The following is a 23,565-nucleotide window of genomic DNA, read 5'->3' on the forward strand; positions in this document are numbered from 1 at the left end:
GGACTAGTGTGGCCTATACTTTCTGCGATAATATCGACCCCTGTCCAGAGTTTCGAATAACTGCAAGGGGTTGACAGCTCAGATGACAGGGGTCATGATCACACAGTGCGGTCAGCAGCTCGGCGCGTCGTCGCCACAGTGAATCTCAACCCAGCCCTCGCGGCATCCATAACAGCTTCGACGAGGACATCGAGGCAGCAACTACTCATAGTAGACCCGGCGCCTTGTATATACCCTATCATTCTAGCTACATTTGGGGAATATCGCTGCATCGACACTTGGCAAACTTCTATGAGTCACTCCGGTCTGTGCATGTGGAAGTGAATACCTACCCCGGTCGGTGCCTATTTATTTATTCTATAAAAGAACGCTTCTGCCTTCAAAAGCTGTTCGCCACCTGCCTCGGCGCGGGCCGCGAAACATCAACTCAACCCCAGGGCTCAGCACTCGTCTTCGCTTTTCACCTGACGTCTTATCGCTGGGAGGGCGCCTAAACCAAGATCTCGTCCTGCTCACTGTGGCGCACAAGATGCCTGCGACCAGGAAGCAGGACTTGCCGGTCGAGAGCTCCTGGCGCATGGTCGAGGGTGGCGAGAACGACAGTTTCGATACTTCCATCGTGCGTGACGACGACGACGAGGAACTCATCCTTTCCAGCAACCCCTCCCAGCTGTCGGGGTCCCAGCCGTTTAGTATCATGGGTTCTCAGGATGACAACATCGAGAACTTTTTGGACAAGGCTGAGAATGACGACCAAGTCATCCTAAGGTCTCCTTTCCGACCATCGGTTCCGCAGTCGGTGCGCCAGAGCTCGAGGGAAAACATGAGGCACCGCTCTCCAGATCCCGAGTTCTACATGCCCACCGTTGATGTTGACAGCCCCCGACGCGCCAGCGCCCGCTCCTCGAGAACAATCCGGTCAGGTGGATCTTCGGCGCCAGCGACTCGGCGCCGGCAGCCCAGTTCCAAGGCCAGTCCCATGAAGCCTGGCCGCCGCTGGGAGCAATCTGGAAGTCACTTTGAGGACCAGCCAAGCGGGTTTAGGGACAGGGTTTCAGGGTCGTTGCCTGGAGCAATGTTTAACATATTGAGCTGGATCCTTGGAGTCATCGCCCTCGCATTCAGCTATGCGCAGAAACCACTCGCCATCTTCCTCGCCATCTACTTTGTTTTTGGCGGCCTGATTATTGTGCAAAACATGGCGACCAAGTCCATCTACGCGTCCTTGTCTCCGCTGTGCCGGGTACCAGGGGTGGCCTGGCTGGACTTGCCATTCTGTCCAGCCATCATTCCCAAGGATGCTCCCCACCCGGCCAGTGACAAACCAGTCGAGTTCGACGGGTTAATGGACATACAAGAACGATTCGAGGAAGTTCTCGAAAAGTCTGCACAGGGTGTCTCGCTGCCTATGGAGATGAAGCGGTCGGAAACCTCTGTGCGTGATCTTCGCACAATGGTGCGATACAGCAACCTTCAGAGCAAGGAGGAGCTCGTCCTGGAGTTTGATGGATACATCGAGGCCGCGCGAACGGCATCCAATGATCTGCAGAAGTTCAACACCCACGTCGGCTCTGCGGTGGACTCGGTCATCAGCATCAACAGATGGACATCACGGTACCTTGACGGCATCGCCACTGAGCGCGACAGCGAGGGCTGGCTGAGCGAGTGGGCGAGCTGGATCTTTACGCCATTCCAACCCGCCGTATTCTCGGAGCGCATCCTGCTTGACAAATATGTTGAGCACACGTCACTCGTGTCGGACAAGATCGCGGATCTGATAGTTGAGGCGCAAGCCGTGCTGCGCACTCTCTCCAAGGCGGAGGATCACCTGGGAATTATCTACGACTTTGTCACACGAACGCAGAAGTCGATACAGAGCCGCAAAGACGACATCCTCTGGACGCTCTGGACGCTGGTGGGCGCCAACACCCGCCATCTTCACAACCTCAACGGCCAGCTCTCCCTGCTCCGGCAGGTGGACAGCCAGCGCGCGGGCGCCGTCAAGCAGGTCAGCGAGCTGATCGTCGAGCTCGAGAAGATCCAGGCCGGGCTGGGCGACCTCCGCGATAGGGTGGCGGAGCCGGAGCTCGCCCGCGGTAGGGTCGAGGTGCCGCTAAGCGTGCATATCGAGACTATCAACAAGGGCGTCGAGAGGCTGGAGCTGGCAAGGGCAAGAATAAGGGCCATCGAGGACAATAAGATCAGGGAGGTCTTGGCAAGGGGGAAGGGGGAAGAGCAGTTGATCGATTCAGCATAAGCGGGCGCATATGTGAGCGGCGTTTCTGGGCGAATTTTGCAGTCTGGATTTCAATACGGCGTTCAGTCCGGTGCGTGATTTTGTGAAGCCGCCGTTAAGACGGTGTTGGTTTAGGGTAGCTCCGCACGCAGGTCATGATTACGTTTATGTATTAGTCATGAAATAAATGATACCCAGTCGAGAGCAGCAAGCATATTTTCCAGTGTTAATTAATTCCCGCATGCCTCATTGTAGAGCGAGTCTGCCCATTGTGCCAAGGATGGTGATTGCTTCATTTGCAGGATGGATAGCTATCAGCGCCTTTTTGGGATGCCCAGACCAATAGCCCGAGAACCAGGGACACCCACACCCACCCCATACATAGTCGTCTCGATCGCCATTGGTAACCACCAAAACGGAGACGATAAGAAACCTTCCCTGTTTGACTAAGCCGTTAGTGTGAGGTTAAACCAATCTAAGCCTTATCAGTGACTTGGTCGGCGGCACTGGAATGCCTATGACAGCATCAAACGTGGAGTCCACAATTGGAGAAGACTATGTAAGATGATAGCTCGCTACTAGAGTTCCCACTTTCTCGCTTTCCCGTATGTTTTTTCTTCAACCGGGCCTGCTGGAAGGACTGGTGTTAAATATCGTAGCCAATCCAAGATGAATCTCGTGCCCAAAGAGGTAACGTAACGAATTGACCTTTTCTTTTGATTCGGCCAGACATCAGATGCTAAAGGATGCGGAAAGCTAACTTTGACGCAACCGACAACAACAGGTCGATAAGCTTGTCATCTCCCAGCTGGGGATCCTAGCCCAGCGACGGCTTGCCCGAGGTGTCAAGCTGAACCACTCGGAGGCAGTGGTATGTAAACCTGGAACCTCTCCGTTTGCACTCCCTCCCCCCTGGGCCCTTCCCCCACTGCGCTTCCTCCACCTGCGCATCTTTGATATTGTTGACAAGAGCCCTGACCGACCCCGAATTAGGCCCTCATTGCCAGCAACCTCCATGAGCTCATCCGCGATGGCAACCACACCGTCGCTGATCTGATGAACCTGGGCTCGACCATGCTTGGCCGCCGCCATGTGTTGCCGTCGGTGACTTCCACGCTGAACACGATCCAGGTCGAGGGGACCTTCCCGTCAGGTACCTACCTGGTGACGGTGCACCACCCCATCAGCACCGACAACGGCGACCTGGAGCGGGCCCTGTACGGGAGCTTCCTGCCGGTGCCGTCGGAGGACTTGTTCCCGATGCCCGAGGCGTCGGCCTTCGCCCAGGAGAACCAGCCCGGCGCCGTCATCGCCGTCAAGGGCATGTTGACGATCAACGAGGGCCGGCGGCGCATCCGGTTGCGCGTCACCAACAAGGGTGACCGGCCGATCCAGGTGGGCAGCCACTACCACTTCATCGAGGTGAACCCGCACCTCGAGTTCGACCGCGCCAGGTCGTACGGCTTCCGGCTCGACGTGGCCTCGGGATCGTCGATACGCTTCGAGGCCGGCGACGTCAAGACAGTCACCCTGGTGGAGATCTCCGGCGGCAAGGTCATCCAAGGAGGCAACGGCATCGCCACGGGCAAGGTCGACCCAGACCGCATCGACGACATCGTCACCAAGATGCAGAAGGCGGGCTTCGCGCACGCGCTGGAGCCGGCGGGCGACATGGCCCACATCGACGTAGCCACCCTGGACAGGGGAGCGTACGCGACCATGTTCGGGCCCACGACGGGAGACCTGGTGAGGCTGGGGCTGACGGACCTGTGGATCAAGGTCGAGAAGGACATGACCGTGTACGGGGACGAGTGCAAATTCGGTGGCGGGAAGTCGCTCAGGGACGGCATGGGCCAGGCGACGGGGCGGTCCGACGCCGTGACCCTGGACATGGCCGTGACCAACGCGCTGATCGTGGACTGGACCGGCATCTACAAGGCCGACATCGGCGTCAAGAACGGCATGATCGTGGCCATCGGCAAGGCCGGCAATCCGGACGTCATGGACGGCGTCACCCCGGGTATGATCGTCGGCAGCTGCACCGACATAGTGGCTGGTGAGGGTAAGATCATCACGGCAGGCGGAATCGACACCCACTTCCATTTCCTCTGTCCGGAGCAGGCGGCCGAATGTATCTCTTCCGGGGTCACGACCATCCTTGGTGGTGGAACAGGGCCGAGGTAAAAGAGAACCTTCCCAACTCGCGCAATTCCATCCATGCTTGTTTGACCCTGCTGACCAAAACGTTTTCTATCACAGCGCCAACTCGTGTGCGACGACTTGCACTCCGGGCGCCAACTACATGCGCCAGATGCTCCAGGCCTGCGACCCGCTGCCGCTAAACGTGGGCATAACCGGCAAGGGGTGCGACAGCGGGATCGAGGGCCTCCGGGAGCAGATCTACGCGGGGGCGTGCGGGCTCAAGGTGCACGAGGACTGGGGCGCGACGCCCAAGGCGATCGACACGTGCCTCGAGGTGTGCGACGAGGAGGACGTGCAGTGCTGCATCCACACCGACACGCTCAACGAGTCGGGCTACGTCGAGTCGAGCATCGCGGCGTTCAAGGGCCGGGCGATCCACACGTACCACACCGAGGGCGCGGGCGGCGGCCACGCGCCCGACATCATCGCCGTGGTGGAGCTGCCCAACGTGCTGCCGTCGTCGACGACGCCGACGCGGCCGTTTACGCGCAACACGCTCGACGAGCACCTGGACATGCTGATGGTGTGCCACCAGCTGTCGCGCGACATCCCCGAGGACGTGGCCTTTGCCGAGTCGCGCATCCGCGCCGAGACCATCGCCGCCGAGGACGTGCTGCACGACCTGGGCGCCATCAGCATAATGAGCAGCGACAGCCAGGCCATGGGCCGGTGCGGCGAGGTCGTGCTGCGCACCTGGCACACGGCCCACAAGAACCGCGACCAGAGGGGCCCGCTGCCCGAAGACCGCGGCACCGACGCCGACAACTTCCGCGTGCGCCGCTACATTGCAAAGTACACGGTCAACCCGGCCATCGCTCAGGGCATGGCCCACCTGATCGGCAGCGTCGAGGTCGGCAAGCTGGCCGACCTCGTGGTCTGGGACCCTGCCTGGTTCGGCACCAAGCCCAGCATGGTCATCAAGGGCGGCCTGATCGCCTACTCCATGATGGGCGACCTCAACGCCTCGATCCCGACCGTCGAGCCGACCATCGGCCGCCCAATGTTCGGCCCCGCCGTGCCCTCGACGAGCATCGCCTTCGTGTCGCGCGCCAGCGTCTCCGACGAGTCCGGCCGCGCCGCCCTGGGCTACGGCCTGGGCAAGCGCGTCGAGCCCGTCCGCGGCTGCCGCGACATCGGCAAGAGGGACATGCGCCTCAACGACGCCATGCCCGCCATGCGCGTCGACCCGGAGAGCTACGAGGTCGAGGCCGACGGCCAGCTCTGTACCGCCGCACCCGGCGGGGACATGCCCCTGGCGCAGGCGTACTATGTGTACTGAGGTTGAGGACGCGGGGGCGGAATGAGGGGGGAAAGGGGCATGGCAGGCGTTGGACTTGCTAGGAATAGGTCTCTTGGTTGCCATTTGAGGGAGAGAGCGAGATTACCTGAGGGAAGGGAAATAATGAATACCTATCTACCATGGTCCTACCACAGCAATATCAATGCCAGATGAGGCTCAATGCAAGTCACGCAATTGCCGATGACGCGATATTGGGCAGGGTTACTGCAAACCAACTACCTAGTCTTGCGCGACTGCAGCATGTGCAGCCCTACGAGGCGATCACTCAGTGTAATCGGTTCGTTTGAATCGTTAGGTACTGTCGCGGCACGCGTTGATAAAAGCAGGCGAAATATAGTTAGTTACACAATTCATGGTCATCTTCGTAACCCATCCGTAACAATCAATGCCCATTCCCTCCCCTCCCCTTTTCACAATCCCCCAGCCCTACCGAGTCCTAGCGAGGGAAAATACCACGACCAAAGCCCGCCTGAAAAAGGAAAAACCTCCCTAGCCCCTTGCCGTCGTCCAATGACAATACCTACATAAACCCTAATGAAAGCATGTAACAGTGATAAGAAGTGCTGCGCCCCAACACCCCCCCTAAACACACGATCTGGCAATCCCATCCTGAGAAGGTAGGGGGAATAGTGCGAGATACCAGGAGGTCATGGGGGAAGAAACCAGCCCCTCCGAAAAGCGCGAGACAAGAAAGACGGATCTGGCAGGCATCATGACAAGAGGAACAGTCAAGCGCAGCTGACCGAATCCAGCCACCTCAGGCAGGTTATTAGCTGCTCTTAGTCTTCTTGCGACCAGACTTCTTAGGTTCCTCCACCACCTCGGCGGCAGCCTTGGAGGTTCGCTTGCGCTTCCTGTCCGGGCTCGCAGGCGTGGCGGCGGCCTTGCTATCGGCCTCGGCGGCGGCGGGCGTGGCCGTCTTCCTCTTGCGGGTCTCCTTCGCAGACTTGCGGGGCGTCTTGGCCTCTGGGACCGGTGGGGCTGGCTCCTCGTCTTCGTCCTCGTCAGCCTCATCGGCGACGGCGCTGTGCTGCTGAAGCTGCTCGGCGATGGCGTCCTGCTCGTTGGCCAGCGGCTCCTCGATCGCTGCGCTGACGGGCATCTCGATGTTATACTCGTCGGCAAACTTGAGGGCCTCCTCGTCGCTCATGTCCCTGGCGGCGGCGTTGCCGCGCTTGTAGGCCTGAACACGCGCGTTATAGAGGCGCAGGTTGTACTGGTACGCCTGGTTCCAGCCCTGCTTCTCGGAGGCTCCCATGTCAGCCCACCGGCGACGCCCCTCTTCTTGAACAGCGCCCTTGGGAGCGCCCGTACCAAGATCACTAGCAATGATGGGGCGGGCCGTCTGCATGTACAGGAAGTACGGCGTCAGAGGCCGTTTGGGCGCGTTGAGATCATGAGTGCGCTTCTTGCGCTCCTTCTTCTCCTCAACGGGCGCGGCCAACGGGAATGGCTGCGGCAGGAGGCCGCCCAGAGCATTGTCGAAGACGCCGGCGTCCGGAACATTGTCAAGATTAGTGCCTTCCCCGAGGAGGAGGTTGGTCTGGCGCAGGTAGTCAACCGAGAAACTCTTAATCAAGTCCTGGATGGTGGTCAAGCGGGCATAGACCTTTTATTCCGAGATGGTTAGCAACCAATACCTGTCGAGCTAGACTGCACTTTGCGGGAAGGCCGGTAAGATTTTGGCGGGGGTGGATGATAAAATTAAAGCTGCGGGAGCATGGAAGCAGGGAAGCAGGGAAACAGGGGAGCAAGGAGCTTGGGTCTCTGTGGCCATAGCTCCTTGAGATGGTGGGGTGAACAAAGCACAATTCACACAATGTAAACAATGGTCGCGTCGGAGCCCCGAGTCACGCCATGGCGGGGAAAGGGATTCAGACGCTGCGGCGCCGCGATATGAGATATGAATGATGGCCTGTACAGCAATTGTCTCTACTTGAAGACTAGCTGGCTGCAACAGCTGGGTGTTGGGGTGACTGGCATGGGGATGCTCAATGATGCAGAAGGACGGATGAGTGCGGACTAAAAGGGAAAATGCGCGCAGTCGCATCGCGGTTGTTGTGGTCTGGGGTTGGGGCGGTAGAATTGAGGCAGGACGGAATGGAGCGACGTCGAGGGCGACGCACGAGGGGGGATATGATAAATATTGCAGTGCCTGCAATGGCGATCGAGCTACCGAAACAAAAGTGAAGCTTGCTTACCGAGTCTCTCACGCGAATGAAGTTGTCAACATCGATGACCTTCGCAGGCGCGAGCAGAGGAGCAGCGGCGGGGAGAGCAGCGGCGAGGACGGGCTCAACGGCCTTGTTCTTTGGTGGGCGCGGCATTGTTTTGGGTTTTGGGTTTTATGCTTGTGCGCTCGCTGGCGTGTTGTGCCGAATAGTAATTATAGTGGGTGGTGGTGGAGAGAAGCTGAAGATTCGGCACGGGAGGTGCTGGAAAACCTGGAAATGAAGGGTGAGGACGAGAGGAAAAAAATTCCAAGGCAGGGTTGGGGCGTTCGGGGGAGGACGGGGGACCCCGAGAATATAAGCGGTGGCACTTGAAGGGGTCGGCCAGTGCTGATTGTCGCTGGCCTGGGCAAGGGGGGGGGCAGAAATTTATTAAAAAAATAAAAATTTGTCAGATCAGCAGTCACTGTATGCTGACAGTGAGCCTGGCGCGCCTACCACACCATTTCACACCACTAACCAATACATCCGCCTCCTGCCTATTTACTACCAGGTACCCAAAACGGTCTACCTGGCAGGTATTTCCCATCTCGCTCTCTCCAGTTTTACTCCAGGACTACAGGCGCAAATCACCGCACTGTCAGCTTGGATTTCCAGCCATCCCTCCTCAGTCCTTTTTCCTTTTTCTAGGTTCCCTTCCAACAACAGAACAACCACCACCACAACGAAAGTCGTAGGTACCTGACCCAGCTGGTTGAAATTATAGGTACTCTCATGGTCCCTCCCTACCGCAATCGACTGTCACTTTCAGTGATCTAGCAGTTTCTTGCTAGGTTGGTCCGCTGGTCCTTTCGTTTTCCTCCGCTTACAGACCATCTCTTTGATTTTCTGTGATTTGGTGTTCTGTCGCCAGCGCGACGGGTTCGCCATAGCGGATTGAATCCGTGTTTATGGTGCCGAAATACTGACCCCAGCAGCATGTTGACCTCTGTTTTGGGGTTGGGGGGGTGGGCAGGCCTGAACCCAGTCGCCAGCCAGTGGCCCAGTTTATGTCCAACCCCGAATCTCAAAATGGGGCGCGATCCAGCCTATGGGGCACTGGAAATCCAGGCTACCCCCAAAAGCAGCAGGGGTCTGCCGGAGAAGAAGGCGCGGTCTGCACTTTGCAGCAGCACACATTGCTTTGGGGCGCAGGGCGCAATCCATCAACCTGTTACTTCCTCCCCCAAAAGGTAAAGTGCTTGATGCAATTTCAGCACAACCCCAACCCCTTCTGAATTTCGGCGCTTCTGAGGACCACAAATGCCATCATTTACAGCAGTCGACCACTGGGTCTCATGATAATGGTTTTCGCTCGGCCTTCTGAATTACCTCCCTGGATAATCCACCCCTTAAACTTAACCTCACAAGAGAACCAACCTACTATATACCTCACCGTTCGCCATCATCTGATTTAGACGCTCGTAGCTCTCATGAGCACTTGTCTGACATCCCGTTATTGAGAAACGTATCTGGCGGCTCGAGTCACAACCTCTTCGTCTTCTCTTGCACGTGGAAACCGTCTTTCATACCTAGACAAACGGCGGGCATCACAATCCTTCTGGCATCCGTACTGCGAATCCATAATAGGGTTGCACTGTACTTGTACGTGCGACAAACATGACCTAATGGGAGCTTGGGCCGACGCGTGGCTGTTGATGCCTTACGCTGCACAGAAGAGGTGCAGCTTGTGTTTGTTCATCTCTAGGCAACCCCCCCCCGGCCCGCCCCCCCATACACTGGTCAGTTGCGTAGGTACCTGAGGTAGGTTGGCTGGCTTATGAGGTAAGGTCCATCACTCCATTGGTTTCAGAAGCAACGGCGCGACGTTCCTGGCAGAGAGACTTTTAGGTAGAGCTAGCACGTCTCTCTTATCAACGTCCAGCCGCAAGTGTTGGATTGGAAAGGAACGCCATCTTTAGAAAGCTTCACACTACTGGGAATCATCACTTCTTGACTGAAAAACACAGATGATTCCACACGCTAATTGGAGCAGAGATATTTCCCAATTCAACTGCCCTGCCTGTAACATGCGACTAGCACCAGTCTTGGGCGTCGTACAGTGCGCACTGTAGATCGAATGGCAAACGCTGAGTGAGTTGGAGGGGACGGTACGTGGGTACATAGTAACTGAGGGGTTGGGTGTGGATCGTCATTTCTTCAGCGAATCATGCCTCACCCAGGGGACCTGAGGTAAGTACCTAGGTACATACCTCGTTTCGTGCTACAAAGTAGGTGCCTGAAGGGGAATTACCTAGGTACCTAGGTACCTCCCGCGAAAGGGTACCTTGGCCCCCGCCTAACCCCCTCACTAACGCCCATCGATCCTTGTGAACCCCTCCATTCTCAGCTGGTCCCTTGCCCCGCCATGATCCCAACCTGGATGCTCACAGGCGCATAGGGATTCTTGGCATGTTTCCAATGCCGGCGTCACTTCAGAGTTGCACATACGGAGAGGTCTAGGTATTTAGCTTAGTCCTCCTCCTCTCGCACACACCAGCTACCTGACGCATAAAGCCTCTCGTTTTCGTATTCACCGTCACTTCACCCATTTAGCTTGGTCCCTTCTCCCAACTACAACGACAGTTCTCCCGCTGAACTGTGGACTTATCGACACTCACAACACTTGCAACACTCAACAGCGGGGTTAAACGTCATCGCTCGCACCAGGAATAGTGATACGCTCTCCACTGCAGTCATGGCATTCTCTGCCAGGCCCTTTTCTTCTCCCCTCGTCCTGGGCTTTCTCCTAATCTTCGTCTTCGCCCGCCCGACTCTAGCCTTTGGAGCTGGCAACATTGCTGGAATCTCCAAAGTAGAGGGGCAGAACTGTGAGCCAAGCCATCCAACCCCTTTTCTCGCAGCTCATCTTCCTCTTTGTGGAATCCCAGCTAACCGGGGACACTCGCGATGCACAGGGCGCCATGGCGACATCGAAGACGTCCTCCTCCAGGTTCTCATGGCCCGCGCTGCCGGCGGCAAGAAATTCGACAAGCTCATGGTCACTCGAGTCTACTTCGGCAATTGGCTGCGGGACTACTCCCAGGCCATCGATGTCGGCACCGTGAAGGCTGTCTCTGCCGAGGCCATCCGCCTTCTGGTTGCCGTGCTCGGCTTCTTGACCTTCGGGTACGGAAGCCGCGAGTTCGAAGTCACCGCCGACCGCCTGGGCACCTACCGACCTGAGGAACACATTGACAACCCGAAGGACTACGCCGACAACCTCGACGCCACGCAATACGATCGGCGGCTTCGTGGTCCTGTTGATGAGCGCGTCGAGCTGGCCATTGACCCAGAGACCGGCATGAAGAACTACATCGCGAACGAGCGTGTAGGCATCATGAACAGCGCCATTCATGTCCGTCGCCTGCTTACTACATGTATCGAGCTTGGCCGCCGGTATCACCGCAACCAGAAAAAGGAGGATCTCTATGAAGCCCTGCGCGTCATGGGCAGCGGCTTGCATTGTTTGGAAGGTACGCTCGCCCAAGCTGTCCCCTCGCTGTCGTGCCCACCTTTGGGCTTTTGCTGACCCAACCGAACAGATTTCCTTGCCCACAGCAACTACACGGAACTCGCCTTGATCGAGATGGGAGAGCGCGATATCTTCCCTCACGTCGGCCGCGGGACCCAGATGCGGCTTCGCGGAGCTCGCCACTCGGTCTATCCTATCACCACCGGCACCTTCGGGGGTGTTGATTTCTTGCACTCGGTCGCCGGCGAGGTCTCGGACAAGTTGACCCAGAACGAGCTTGATGTGCTTGAAGGGACCCTTGAGAACAGCAAGAAGAGCGACACCAGCGTCCTGCAGAACCTACTTGGCATGATTCCCGACGGTATTTTCGGCGGCGAGGATAAGAAGCAGCAGCTGCACAATATCCAGGACAACGCCAGCGCCGCCCAGATGCAGCAGATGAGCGTCTCTCCGAGAGAGCCCGAGGAGTACACGAGATACATCCAGCAGCTTTTCAAGCAGATCATGCCCGCCATCAATTTCCACGATGAACTGCTGCAAAGCATCTCCCAAGCTATTGAGAAGATCCCCGTCTTGCCCAAGCTCATTGAGCAGCTAGAGGACCAGTTGTCCATCTTCGTCTTCTCCATCATTGCACCATTTATCATCCCCGTGCTCAACCAGGTCAAGAACGAGATGCGAACCGGCTCGTCTGAGATCATCCAGAGCAGCAAGGATGAGCAGCACATTGTCTTCGACGACGACAACTCCTCTGACCCGACCCACTCGATGTTGTCAAAGGATCACTTCTCTAACGTAAGTGCTGGCTCCGGCGAACCGCAGACATTCGTACATGATCGCTAAACAGAGACATCGGTGGCAGCTCCTCAACGAAATTGCCGGACGTACCGCCTCCAAGGTGGTTGGCTGGGTCGTCCCTCAGCTCATGGAGGCCTGGGACAACGAGAATATCGACATCAACCGCACGGTCAATCGCATCATCTACGGTGTGTTCCACCATCCCGCCCAGCGGGATATGGGCGAGGATGGTGCTAGCGATGGCCGCCACCTCATGTTTAGGTCCGTGGAAGAGTGGTGGAACGAGAAAGGAGACCGCGAGAAGGACGACTATCGTCGCAAGCTGAGCCGGGACGGCGTCTTCCAGGGCGAGAACCATAAGGAGGGCGTCCACGACACCGGCCACGGCTGCGGTAAGCCGATCGGTATGCATAAGCAGTTCCCCTCGGGCGGAACCATGGAAGACAGGATCGTCGACGCCGCAGCGGGCGCCATCATGGGCGGCTTCACCAGCGGCGTGTCAAACATCGTCGCGAGCCAAACCGGCATCCACCTTCCCACATTTGACCAGCAGAGCTCCCACTCTAGCGGCGGAGGCGGCGGAGGCGGCGGAGGCGGCGTGCTAGGGGGCCTGCTTGGCGCCGTTGCTGGCAATCTCTTTGGTGGCGGCTCCAAGGAGGAGCAGACGACCACCTATCATTCCAGCGGCCGCACTGATGATGGCGGCTACAACCAGACAGTCTCCGAGTACGGCCGCCAAGGCGACCGCTACGGCCAGGCTCAGTACTCGGAGACGCAGTACCCTGGCGGTGGCGAGCGCACTGAGTACCGCCGCTACGAACAAGATCAGAGCAGTGACCGCTATGGAGGCCAGCAGCAGCAGCAGGGATACGGCTACGAGGAACGCACCGATACGCGTCCGAGCTACGGTGGGGGCTACGAGGAGCGCACTGAGCGCACATGGGAGGACAGCCAAGGCGGGTTCCGACGCCAGGAAGAGGTCAGTAACTGGAGCGGCGGGCGTGAGAGTCATGGCGAACGGCGCGACGATGACACCGGAGGTTCGGGCGGTGGTCGTCGTCATCATCATCGTGAGGAGGGCTATGGTGAGCAGCGTGAGGAGGAGCGCCGCGACGACGGCGGCTCAGGCGGCTGGGGTGGAGGGTTGGGATCTCTCGGCGGTAACATCCTCGAGAACATTGCTCGGCAAGCCGAAGAGACGTTTGAAGAGGCCCGCGACGAAAACCGCGGGGAGCGTCGTGGTGGTGGTGGCTGGGGCTTCTAGAGGGGAGTGGGATCTCGGGGAATAACTGCTTGACTAGGTACCAGGTCGCCTAGTCAGATATACCCGGTTCATACGCCTAAGGTCACTGGACGGACCTGTTTCGACTCGACGCGATATGGTAGGTTGACCGAGAACCGCACACGCGCTCGAGTAGGCGAGCAGCAACACCAAAAAGGTACCGAATAAAAATGGAGTGGTCCGTACTAAGAGCTGCCGTTCCATTCACCATCTATTTGCCTGCAACTGCCCTTGCATACCCTGCCTTTCTGCCCAGTTACAAACCCCTCGCAAAGCGATTAATATGGGGGATCAACTGTATCTCCACACCTCAACGGGAAGTTGAGTGTGCGGGGAAGGGCGTGTGAGGCCATAAGAGGGGGTTGATATCAACCACGACCCTAAATCCCCCAGACGCCGATCATCTCGGAGCTCCAGAGAAAATAGAACACACACCCCCACCCCTTGCAAACGGGTGATGTTGCCGGCGGGCCTACATTTCTCTTTTTGGGACCTCCGTTCCTTGTGAGGGATCTCCTCGATCTCCTCCTGGTCGTCATATAATATCGGGCTCTTCGGGCCCACTATCCCGCTCTTCGCAGAGATTGTTTCATTTGGATATTATACCTACCCTCTTGGGACATACTCTTTGTTCGGGGTTGTCGAGTGGTTCTCGACTGGGCGCCCAGGGTTTTCTGGACCCGGCTGGTGTAGCCACTATGTCGCAAGGTGGGTATATGTTTGATGGCCGATCCTGCGGCGCGAACATTCTTATAAGTTGAGCTTTCCCGGTTAAGGGTCTCTCGTCTTTCCTTGGCCTCGGTTCTTGCTAGAATTCTCCCCCTTCCCCCCAAAAGAAAACAACAAGAAAATGCGTCTCCCGCTCTCCACCCTCATCGCCCTCGTCCCCTTCTTCCTCGAGGTGTCCGCCCAGGGCTCCTCGGGGTCGGGCCAGACGACGCGGTACTGGGACTGCTGCAAGCCGAGCTGCGCGTGGCCGAAGAAGAGCAACTCGCTGACGCCGGTGCAGACGTGTGACAAGAATGACAGCCCGCTCGACGACGGGGGCAACACAAAGTCCGGGTGCGACAACGGCGGTAGCGCCTTCATGTGCTCGTCGCAGAGCCCGTGGGCCGTCGATGATAACCTTGCCTACGGTTGGTCCGCCGTAAGCATCTCCGGCAGCAACGAGGCCAACTGGTGCTGCGCCTGCTACGAGCTCACCTTCACGAGCGGGCCCGTCAGCGGGAAGAAGATGATCGTCCAGGCTACCAACACGGGCGGGGACCTGGGGAATAACCACTTTGACTTGGCTGTAAGTCCGTTCCTTGTTCTGGTGTGTGGCAGGGTGTGGACGGTGGAGGGGAAGAAGAGGCAGAGGCAGAGAGAGCGAGAAGCGAGAAGTGAAAACGAGAAACGGATGCATGAGACGGTGACTGACATGAATCTTCTTCTAGATTCCCGGAGGAGGCGTTGGGCAGTTCAACGGTAAGTCAAGCTCCCCCTAACCTCCAGCTCCATATCTCTTCCCTTACTTTGACACCCCCCATCAAGAAGCCCTACCTAGCAGCAGCAGCAGCAGCAACGTTGCTAACCCATTACAGCCTGCACCAACCAGTACGGCGCCCCGTCCAACGGCTGGGGCGAGCGGTACGGCGGAGTCGGCTCGCGCAGCGACTGCGACAGCTTTCCCGCAGCGCTCAAGGACGGCTGCTACTTCCGCTTCGACTGGTTCCAGGGCGCCGACAACCCGTCCGTCAGCTTCCAGCAGGTCGCCTGCCCGGCCGCCATCACCGAGAAGAGCGGCTGCACCCGCCAGAACGACGTCATCGACGAGACGCCCACCGGCTCCAGCTCCTAGGTCTCGTTGGCTAGGAGAGGAGGAACTCAGGAAGGGTAGTTGTGGTGGTGTGCCATGCGGCATTTCGTCATGCCTTTGTACATATTCGTGGCTGCCTCTGTCGAGGACCTCGTATATAGCCTCTGATATGTTTATATATATATATATATATATATTGGAGTCGAAAACTCTCGAGCACGTGGGTTGCCAGTTGCATCCAAACTGTTCACACCTGAAGAAACCGTCTGTTTCAGTCAGTCCAGTCCGGGCAGCCACCCCTTTCATGATATAAATCCCACGACGATTTCGTCTTCCAACACATTCCTTGCTCAACCGGCCATTCATGACGCTCCGCTCGTGGTCGAGATCTCATACCACACGCAGTTGAACACTCAAGAGAGAGCCCCCCGTTCCTGGTGGGGTGGTGGATTCGGTTTCCATTGTTGTAGACTGTAGGGCCAGTAGGTTGTTCCCCAGGCTAAGGTCAAGACAGACAGGAGCCCCTTGGGCAATTGTGAGTCCGGAATTACGTCCAATCACCCCAAGGGTGCCGGGGTCTTAATCCGACAAACGCGAAGTTTTCAATAACTCCAGGCTAAATAATCTATGCATTTGAGTTATTAGGGGGGGGGAAGATCAGGGGCGGAGGTCACAGGGTGCCTACCAAGGTCCCTGACTTTTGTCAAGTCAAACTCTACAGTGATATCTCATTGAACTCTGCTCGAAACGATATGCAACGCACTCATGCTGCTACCGAAAACACCCGCTACTCACCATATTCTGTTGCCTTGTGCTCCTTGATTTCGATAAGCGATGAACGAGTCCATTCCGTGTAAGCCTATAGATGTTGCGATGAATCGATTATGGAAAGCCCCCTTCGCATAACGCCTCCATAGCAGTTCATAAAACTCCTCGCATATTGGACCGACGAAAACAACAGCATGTCGAGCGGAGATACGCCGAATCTTCCGCAGCACCGCAACCCGCAACCTGCACTGCTTCGACCCTTCAGATTCTTCCCATCGAGACGCACCCGCAGCTCGGTTCCGGACAGGTACGGTTTCACTCCATGTCCGTGGAGGTGCAAACCCGCGTCCGCGCGACCGAAGGGGATCCTTCAGCATCTTGTACGCGTCCCTCGCAGGTCTGGGAAATGGTACGCGATTTCCTTGCCCCTTCTAGGTGTGGGCGCTGCCACCCGTACCCAGGTACTGCTGCATGGTCGCCTCGTCACGGATCGGGTTGAAGTAAGGGTGGGCCATCGCCTCTTTCGCAGTGAGGCGTTCCTGGCGGTACATGTTAGCACATCGTCAAGCCCGCATATGTGGGAACTGATAGTACATACTTGGTGGTCGTATCTCAGAAGCTTGTCCAGGAAGTCGATTGCCTCGTTGCTGACGAACCGCTGGTTCTCCGAGTTCACAAAGCTGTGCCACGGCTTCTTCTGGAACCTCCCGAGAATGTCGTCGTACTGGGCATCGAGCTCAATCTCATACTTGTCCAAATAGTCGAACAGATCATCCGTCCCGAGGACCTTAGCAATCTTGACGAGTTGGTCCGAGTTACTATTTCCGTGGAAGAAGGGCTCCTTGCGGAAGATCATGGACGCGAACATTGCCCCGAGGCTCCACATATCCAGACTGTAGTCATACTCCTGGAAGTCAACCAGTAGCTCAGGGCCCTTAAAGTAGCGCGAGGCTACTCGGACATTGTACTCGGTGCCAGGATGGTAGAATTCCGCCAGACCCCAGTCAATAAGACGCAACTGGAAACGGGCGGGGTTAGCTTGTTGGCAGGAGACGCAGTTGGTTGAGGGAAGGACGAAACATGCCTTCCTGTTCTCATGATCGATCATAACGTTATGAGGCTTCACATCTCGGTGCATGATGCCCTTGCTGTGACAGAAGTCGAGCGCCTTCAACAGCTCAGAGATGTAGTATCTGACATCGATGTCGTTGAACTTGGGGTAGAGGCTCCGAAAGTCGGTATTATTGACGTATTCGAAGATTAGTGATGGCGTTTTGCTCTGGTTGTTTCGTCAGCATGGGGCCAGGAGGTAGGGCAGGCCTGGGGCAAGACCGGTGAAGGACGAGAGGCCTAGAACGTACCTGGGAGTCCCTCACCACGTCGAGCAGCGCAACGACGTTGGGCCCTCCGGCTAGGTTTTGTAGGATTTTGATCTCTCGCTTGATCTTCTTCTTCTTAACCGGCTTCAACACCTTGATGACGCATTTCTGGTAGTTGACTACGTTGATGCCTTCGAAGACCTCAGAATACTTTCCGCGGCCTTAGAGGTGGTCAGTAGGGAGTCGCGTGGGTGAGGGCACAGAGGGACTACTGGGCAGAACAAACCGATCTTTCGCACCACTTCGTAGTTCTCCAAAACACCCCAGCCTAGAAACCACGAGGATCAGTAAACATATCGCCGCGCGCGGGACGAGTGCGGGTGCTGGAGGAGGGTCAGCTCACTGATATTGACCGAGTCGTAATCCCAGTACGACCTGGGCATGTTCTGGTTGACCTCAGAATAGACTCGCGCCATCTTGAAGACGGTTGGATGCGATGCGCGTCGTTGCGCGCAGCTACTGATAATGGAGTCGTGAGGTGCTTCCAGAGTCCCGACAAGGAGGGGTCCGATTTTCAAGGTGGGACTCTGGAGTTTTGCTGTGGCTGCCCCAGGCCAGGTCGAGGTACAAGCACGGCCCAACCCCCGTCCAGCCTTGAAGTGGGGCTAATGGGAGTGAATTGCCCGGCCCCAGGCTCCAAGTACACAAACATGGCACGTGCCTGGGTACCTGGGTGCTCGGGCAGGTACATAGCAACAGACATCAATGGGTCCATCAATGGCCCCAGGTACCTAGGTACCATTGGAATCCCTGCCCTTATTAAGATGCCCCTTATTGCTTTGTGTTTGACTAGAGAAAGGCTGGCGAGGGTGAGTCGTGTGAGTGAAAACAATGCTCTGTTGTGTCCCTCACCGTCAACTATTCTCGCTATGCGCCAAGTAGGAGCTCATATACCAGTATGGCTGATTCTATAGCTCGAGGATCAAGGGGCCGCCGAGCCCGGGTATCATCGAGAGGATCTTCAGCTCGCTCTTCGGCCGTTTTTGATGATTTTCTGTATCCCGGGCCTTACCAGGGATCTCATTCTCTCCGTCCCGCCGCATCTCGCTTCTCCTTGCACGAGCAGTTCGCCGCCACAAGGAGAGAGTACGAATTCGGCTACGATGATGCCTCCTCTATCCTGGAGCGGTACAGCACCGTCGATGGAGACCAAGAGGACACTGTCGTCTTAGACGGGACCCAGGTGCGCACTGGCGACGATGTGAAGTCTGGACAGCCACGGACCACTTTAGACAGGAGCTACTATGAATTGCTCTGTCTGCCACAAACCCCATCTCTCTCCCCATATGAGATTCGGAGGGCTTATTATCGGCTTGCTCAACTACTCCATGCAGAAGGGCAGCCTCCAAATCTGGCACCTGTGGTGGCTGCCCTGTTTATCTCGGTCCAAAATGCCTTCGAGACACTTATCGAACCATATAGGAGGGTCAACTACGATATATCAATCACAGACCCAAGCCCAGAGCCAGATCAGATCGACGGCCTCGAGCAAGTTCAAGTTCAAGAAGACGCCGACGAAGATTCGTATGTGCCTCGACTTCGTGAGGAGTATCTCAACTTGACCCAGGGAGAGATTCAGACATCCACGGACCTGAGTCTACGAGTAGAAGCAGCCACTGCCCTCTTGGGCCCTCGTCGAGGGGTTGTGCACCCGAAATGGCGTGTTGCTGCTCCTCTGGACTTTGGTCTTCGCCAGTCTACTACTTTGGGAATCCCGATCCTAGGAGGGAAAATCCAGAAGTTAGTTACCTCGACAGAAGACTGTATTCAGACGAAGATCCTATCGGCACCACGGAAACATCCTATCCGTTGTGAAGACCCAACTGTCACCGTGACCGGATCAATCCACGGTCTGATGGATGAGCCCTTCCGGCTGGCGACCTTGCTCCTTGACCGCTACCAGCCCCCAGGTCCCTCAATACATGGTCCTCGTCGCTTGGAACAACTCATGTCATCACGTTTCCTGCCGTCCCTGAGCGTCAAACTGCGACAGGGGTTCAACTGGCGTGGAATAGACCACGATGTAGCGGGAACTATACCTGCGAGGCGACCTCCCGACACTGTCGTCGAACAGGAAGTGGACCTCCTCTCAGACCCGGCGATAACCACCCGTATCGGTCACTCTTTCGATCTTGCTGATGGCGGGGAGCCATTTGATGTAGAGATCTGTGTGCAAAAGAGGATGTCCGGGGGCGTCAGTGCCCCAAGCATGGGACTGGCAGCTCATCGCCAAATCGGACATGGGACAGCCTTCGTCGCTCTGGATGCAGGGGACTGGGCGCTGTGGCCCGCCCGAGAGTGTAGGCAGTACTCCAACTTCTCTCGGGCGACCAAGAAATTCGCCCATGCGGCGGTCGCTCTCCGTAACGCACCGACCGCCGAGGCTGGCTACACGTTCAGTTCCTATGACATGGGCCTCAGGGCCGGGCGGGCCTTCACCAGGCCTGCCGACAGGGGCGTCAGGGGCATGGATTTCGACATCGACAGCGACGCGAACGGGTCCTGGACGGCCTCGCTGGGGGCCACGACCGACGTGCTCGCCGGGTATCTCAGATATGGTCGGGACCTGTTCTCGTCCCTTTCGTCGTCGCAGACATCGGACCTACCCCCTGGCAACCACAGCCACAGGGGCACCGGGATCCGTGTCGAGGTCGAACTGGGCTGCACACATCAGCGGGATCTCTTCCTCGCCTGCCGGACCCTGAAGAGGATCGGCAGGTTCTCCAAGATCGGCTTTGAGGTCGGCCTGTCTCCCTCCAGCCTGCACCTGTCGCTATACTGGTCCCGCCTCGGCCAGCGGATCAACCTGCCGTTCCTCCTCGCCACCCGATCCACCCTAAGCACGGAGCTCGTCTTCTGGAGCACCGTCGCCCCCTTCCTCGGCCTCGCGGCGATGGAGTTCCTATACTGGCGGCCCAGGTGCAGATCACAGACCCGGGCAGGCCGCGTCCTCGGCAGGGCTGATCTCCAGGAACTTATAGCCCGGAGGAGGGCCGAGGCCGACAAGCTGACGGTCATACTCGCGGGCGGCGTCGAGCCCCGGCAGAGGGCGGAGCGGCAGAGCGGCGGGCTGGTGATCCTCAGCGCCAAGTACGGCGTGGCTGGAGCGCCGCCTGACGAGGTCGCCGACGTCACCGTTGCGGTTGCCGCACTCGTCGACGGCGGGCAGCTCCTCATCCCCGAGGGGCTCAGGAAGAGTCGTCTCCTAGGCTTTTGGGATCCGGCTCCGCTCACGACCAAGGTGCTGCTTGTGAGGTACCTGTATCAGGGGAAGGACTACTCGGTCGAGGTTTCCGGGAGGGAGGAGCTCCGGCTGCCTTAGGTGGGATGTCTGATGAGGCTTGGGATAAATGAATGGATGCTATGGCATGACTATGTGTAACTGAATGATGATGGGCAGCGATTTGATATTACAACTATATCCACCTCTATGCAATTGCCATAGTAACCGCCCACCTTGAATTCTGAAGTCACAACCATCGAAGAGTTCCCAGCGTTCTCGGCCCATAAACTGCACTCTCACACAAGAATAAGAATGCAGTCACTCCTCCACCTCCCTAGCGAGAACCTGTGGGTTGTCTCACGACAAAATTGAATGCAAAATATTTTAAGGGACTCAGGCGAGGCCTAGGAACAGGAGGTGGCAGGGTTGGGACAGAATGATAATCATGAGACGGGGGGTTGATTTATGTGTTGCGTACTGGGGGAATCCCAGAAGTATATTGATTTATAGACTGAAGGCCTCAGCTTGAATGACCTAGAGACACTTGGTTCGGCTTTTATCTATCCCCTACTTCTACCACCTTTGTCTGGGTATTATCAAGGTGGTCAAAAGGCCGTGGCCAGGCAGTCGTCCCAGGGACCGCTTACGTCAAGCCACCGGAAGCCCACCCAGTTGGAAGCAGCCCAACCTCGTTCGGGATTGCCAATTACAACCGCCTGAGAATATCCGCCACGACCTCCTCCGTCAGCGCCTTGCCGCCCAAGTCCGGGCTGAGAAGCCTGCCCTCCTCGAGGTTGGCATCCACAGCAGCGTAAATCTTGGCGGCAGCCTCCTCTTCGTTCAGGAACTCCAGCATCAGCGCGGTGCTGCGCAGGGTTGCGATGGGGTTGGCGATGCCCTGGCCCATGATGTCGGGAGCGCTCCCGTGGCAGGGCTCACCGATGGCGAAGCCCTCGCCGACGTTGGCGCTCGGGACAAGGCCGAGGGATCCGACCAGGGCGGCGGCGCCGTCGGAGAGGATGTCGCCGTACAGGTTCGGGGCGACGATGACATCGTAGGCCTCGGGCTGCCGGAACAACTTGTAGACCATCGAGTCGACGATCTGCTCCTCCACTGAGACGGTCTTGAACCTGGGATCAGCCAGGGCAGCCTTCGCGGCCGAGCGGAAGAGGCCATCTGTTTGCGACAGGACGTTCGACTTGTGGGTGATGGTCACAAGAGGGCCATTGTGGATGCTCGGTGAGCCAGCTTCGCGGATCTTCTGCCTCCGCAGCGCAATCTCACCAGCCATGGTCGCAATACGGCTACTTGCTCGTTCGGAAATGCGCTTGATGGCCTCGGCGATCTTGCCCTTGCCGTCCGGGGAGTCGTACGTCTTCTCCTCCTTAACGTACAGGTCCTCGGTGTTCTCGCGGACGATAACCATGTCGATCGGCTTGGGGGAGGTCAGGACGGTCTTCACGGGCCTGACATTGGCGTACAGATCCAGCTTCTTCCGCAGCGCAACGATCGGCGAGCTGTAACCCTTGACGGCGGTGGTGGGGGAGCTGACGGCGCCGAACAGGGCTCCATCGCATTCGGTCTTGAGCACCTCAACGGTCTTGTCGGGGAGGGCGGCACCGGTCTGCTCAAATGTCTTGAAGCCGGCCTTGAGGTCGACAAACTCGAACTTCAGGCCCAGCGATGCCGGCAGGGCCTCGAGGATGCGGCGACCGGCGGGAATGACTTCCCTGCCGATTCCATCGCCAGGAATGAGACCTTCGAGTGAAGCGTCAGTTAGTAAAAAGCGGCCAAAAAGTAGTAGCTAAAGATGCGTAGAACAAGCGTACCAATTCTCAGAGTTCGGGTTGCCATGGCTGCTCTTCAATTGCATCAAAAATTGCAGTGCCTAGAAGAGAAATTTGTGGCAGAATTGGTGGTCCCCGGCAACCAGATGGCGTTCCGAGAATCGGATGAAGGCGGCATGGAGCTTTGGAGCCCATGTTCGCGGCTCATTCCGGTCAGTTCGTGGGTGGCATGTGGGGCGGTCTAATGTAGAAGCTCTCGAACTCTGAAGCAGCTTGTCATGCAAGCCAATGAACGCATCCAATCTCGAATCTCGAAACTCAATTCTCGAAACACAGGGTCAAGATCGGAATCTGACTCATCAGGAGCGACTGGAGTGACAGGTCGGGGCCACACTAGGCCACACCCGACATCCAATCGTGCACCTAGAAGGAGGCGGATTGGTATCCGTGTGGCTGTCTCATCACTCGCAACAGCATTTGCTCGGCCCCCAAGAAGGTCGGATGGGTGATGGCTGAAGGAGGAAGGCAGTCTGGAAGGTATGCCAAGTTAGCCTGCCTGAACCAGCCAAGTCATGATATCAATGCATGAACGAAAACTTGCGAAACGCCGCAATATGATGAGTTTGTTGAGCGTCTACCCAAACTCACAAGATCCGTTTATACTGTGCACGACGGTGACACAAGCTTCCCCTGGTTCGTCTGAAGTTTAAGCTCCGTTGTCACGACTACAATGGTATCCGTATTGACTGAGAGCAAACGCCAGCTTTGCGACCAACCAGAAGGCACCCAATACCTCCTTCGTTTGAGCCAACAGGGGCTTTTTGCTAGGGAGGTAGGTACAGTACATACCTAGGTACCCTTGCCTATCCAGGCACCCACCTACCAAAGTGTTCTGGATGCCCAAGTGCACATTCCCTTTGTGTCTTTCTCTTGACTCCTGAAACACCGTTCCAGTCCTCGGCTGGTTGGCACCCGTTCAGAATATGCTAGATTGATTGCTATAGTGACGCTCCTTGATGCGATGGTTGTGCCGTTTTGTTGCCTCCCGATTGAATGCTGCTCCCTTGAAGCTGCATGTACTAATTTGTACTTGTCTACCTATTTATT

General features: G+C 57.2%; 7 protein-coding genes across 7 annotated transcripts; 4 read left to right on the top strand and 3 right to left on the bottom strand.

Moving 5' to 3' along the window:
* Window positions 1–529: 529 nt before the first annotated feature.
* Window positions 530–5,717, top strand: QBC33DRAFT_578470 (uncharacterized protein; the record flags this gene model as incomplete). Its single annotated transcript, XM_060431063.1, has 4 exons — window positions 530–2,209; window positions 3,021–3,107; window positions 3,230–4,416; window positions 4,496–5,717. 4 exons carry the CDS (start codon window positions 530–532, stop codon window positions 5,715–5,717), a joined length of 4,176 nt encoding a protein of 1,391 aa, XP_060283408.1.
* A 437-nt stretch (window positions 5,718–6,154) lies between these two features.
* QBC33DRAFT_80598 (uncharacterized protein) lies at window positions 6,155–8,302 on the bottom strand. Its single transcript, XM_060433095.1, has 2 exons — window positions 7,940–8,302; window positions 6,155–7,347 (listed from the first exon to the last, which is right to left on the bottom strand). Exons 1-2 carry the CDS (start codon window positions 8,063–8,065, stop codon window positions 6,508–6,510), a joined length of 966 nt encoding a protein of 321 aa, XP_060283409.1. The 5' UTR covers window positions 8,066–8,302; the 3' UTR covers window positions 6,155–6,507.
* Window positions 8,303–10,529: 2,227 nt separating this feature from the next.
* Window positions 10,530–13,502, top strand: QBC33DRAFT_80657 (heterokaryon incompatibility protein Het-C-domain-containing protein). The gene is made up of 4 exons (XM_060433096.1): window positions 10,530–10,779; window positions 10,867–11,424; window positions 11,494–12,218; window positions 12,286–13,502. Exons 1-4 carry the CDS (start codon window positions 10,647–10,649, stop codon window positions 13,483–13,485), a joined length of 2,616 nt encoding a protein of 871 aa, XP_060283410.1. The 5' UTR covers window positions 10,530–10,646; the 3' UTR covers window positions 13,486–13,502.
* An 851-nt stretch (window positions 13,503–14,353) lies between these two features.
* On the top strand, window positions 14,354–15,343 carry QBC33DRAFT_578472 (putative endoglucanase type K; the record flags this gene model as incomplete). Its single annotated transcript, XM_060431064.1, has 3 exons — window positions 14,354–14,797; window positions 14,940–14,970; window positions 15,087–15,343. 3 exons carry the CDS (start codon window positions 14,354–14,356, stop codon window positions 15,341–15,343), a joined length of 732 nt encoding a protein of 243 aa, XP_060283411.1.
* Window positions 15,344–16,500: 1,157 nt separating this feature from the next.
* Window positions 16,501–17,864, bottom strand: QBC33DRAFT_587590 (kinase-like domain-containing protein; the record flags this gene model as incomplete). Its single annotated transcript, XM_060431520.1, has 5 exons — window positions 16,501–16,608; window positions 16,668–17,348; window positions 17,431–17,609; window positions 17,675–17,716; window positions 17,792–17,864. The coding sequence occupies 5 exons, from the start codon at window positions 17,862–17,864 to the stop codon at window positions 16,501–16,503; spliced, it is 1,083 nt and encodes a 360-aa protein (XP_060283412.1).
* A 238-nt stretch (window positions 17,865–18,102) lies between these two features.
* Window positions 18,103–21,239, top strand: QBC33DRAFT_611336 (uncharacterized protein). Its single transcript, XM_060432444.1, has one exon. The coding sequence runs from the start codon at window positions 18,347–18,349 to the stop codon at window positions 20,768–20,770; it is 2,424 nt and encodes an 807-aa protein (XP_060283413.1). The 5' UTR covers window positions 18,103–18,346; the 3' UTR covers window positions 20,771–21,239.
* On the bottom strand, window positions 21,074–22,630 carry QBC33DRAFT_80719 (Homoisocitrate dehydrogenase). The gene is made up of 2 exons (XM_060433097.1): window positions 22,501–22,630; window positions 21,074–22,429 (listed from the first exon to the last, which is right to left on the bottom strand). Exons 1-2 carry the CDS (start codon window positions 22,523–22,525, stop codon window positions 21,378–21,380), a joined length of 1,077 nt encoding a protein of 358 aa, XP_060283414.1. The 5' UTR covers window positions 22,526–22,630; the 3' UTR covers window positions 21,074–21,377.
* Between the last annotated feature and the right edge of the window lie 935 nt (window positions 22,631–23,565).

The sequence above is a fragment of the Phialemonium atrogriseum genome (genome assembly GCF_030411735.1).
Source record: "Phialemonium atrogriseum strain 8032-3 unplaced genomic scaffold QBC33scaffold_13, whole genome shotgun sequence".
Classification (NCBI taxonomy): domain Eukaryota; kingdom Fungi; phylum Ascomycota; class Sordariomycetes; order Cephalothecales; family Cephalothecaceae; genus Phialemonium; species Phialemonium atrogriseum.

What these genes read in the sequence shown, in the direction of transcription:
- QBC33DRAFT_80598 (XM_060433095.1), bottom strand. Translation starts at nt 8,065, where the DNA reads ATGCCGCGCCCACCAAAGAACAAGGCCGTTGAGCCCGTCCTCGCCGCT. An exon ending in TCATTCGCGTGAGAGACTCG is followed by an intron (nt 7,348 to 7,939) that starts GTAAGCAAGCTT and finishes TCGGAATAAAAG; the next exon opens with GTCTATGCCCGCTTGACCAC.
- QBC33DRAFT_80657 (XM_060433096.1), top strand. Translation starts at nt 10,647, where the DNA reads ATGGCATTCTCTGCCAGGCCCTTTTCTTCTCCCCTCGTCCTGGGCTTT. An exon ending in CGGCTTGCATTGTTTGGAAG is followed by an intron (nt 11,425 to 11,493) that starts GTACGCTCGCCC and finishes CCAACCGAACAG; the next exon opens with ATTTCCTTGCCCACAGCAAC. An exon ending in CAAAGGATCACTTCTCTAAC is followed by an intron (nt 12,219 to 12,285) that starts GTAAGTGCTGGC and finishes CATCGGTGGCAG; the next exon opens with CTCCTCAACGAAATTGCCGG.
- QBC33DRAFT_611336 (XM_060432444.1), top strand. Translation starts at nt 18,347, where the DNA reads ATGGCTGATTCTATAGCTCGAGGATCAAGGGGCCGCCGAGCCCGGGTA.
- QBC33DRAFT_80719 (XM_060433097.1), bottom strand. Translation starts at nt 22,525, where the DNA reads ATGGCAACCCGAACTCTGAGAATTG. An exon ending in AACCCGAACTCTGAGAATTG is followed by an intron (nt 22,430 to 22,500) that starts GTACGCTTGTTC and finishes CTTCACTCGAAG; the next exon opens with GTCTCATTCCTGGCGATGGA.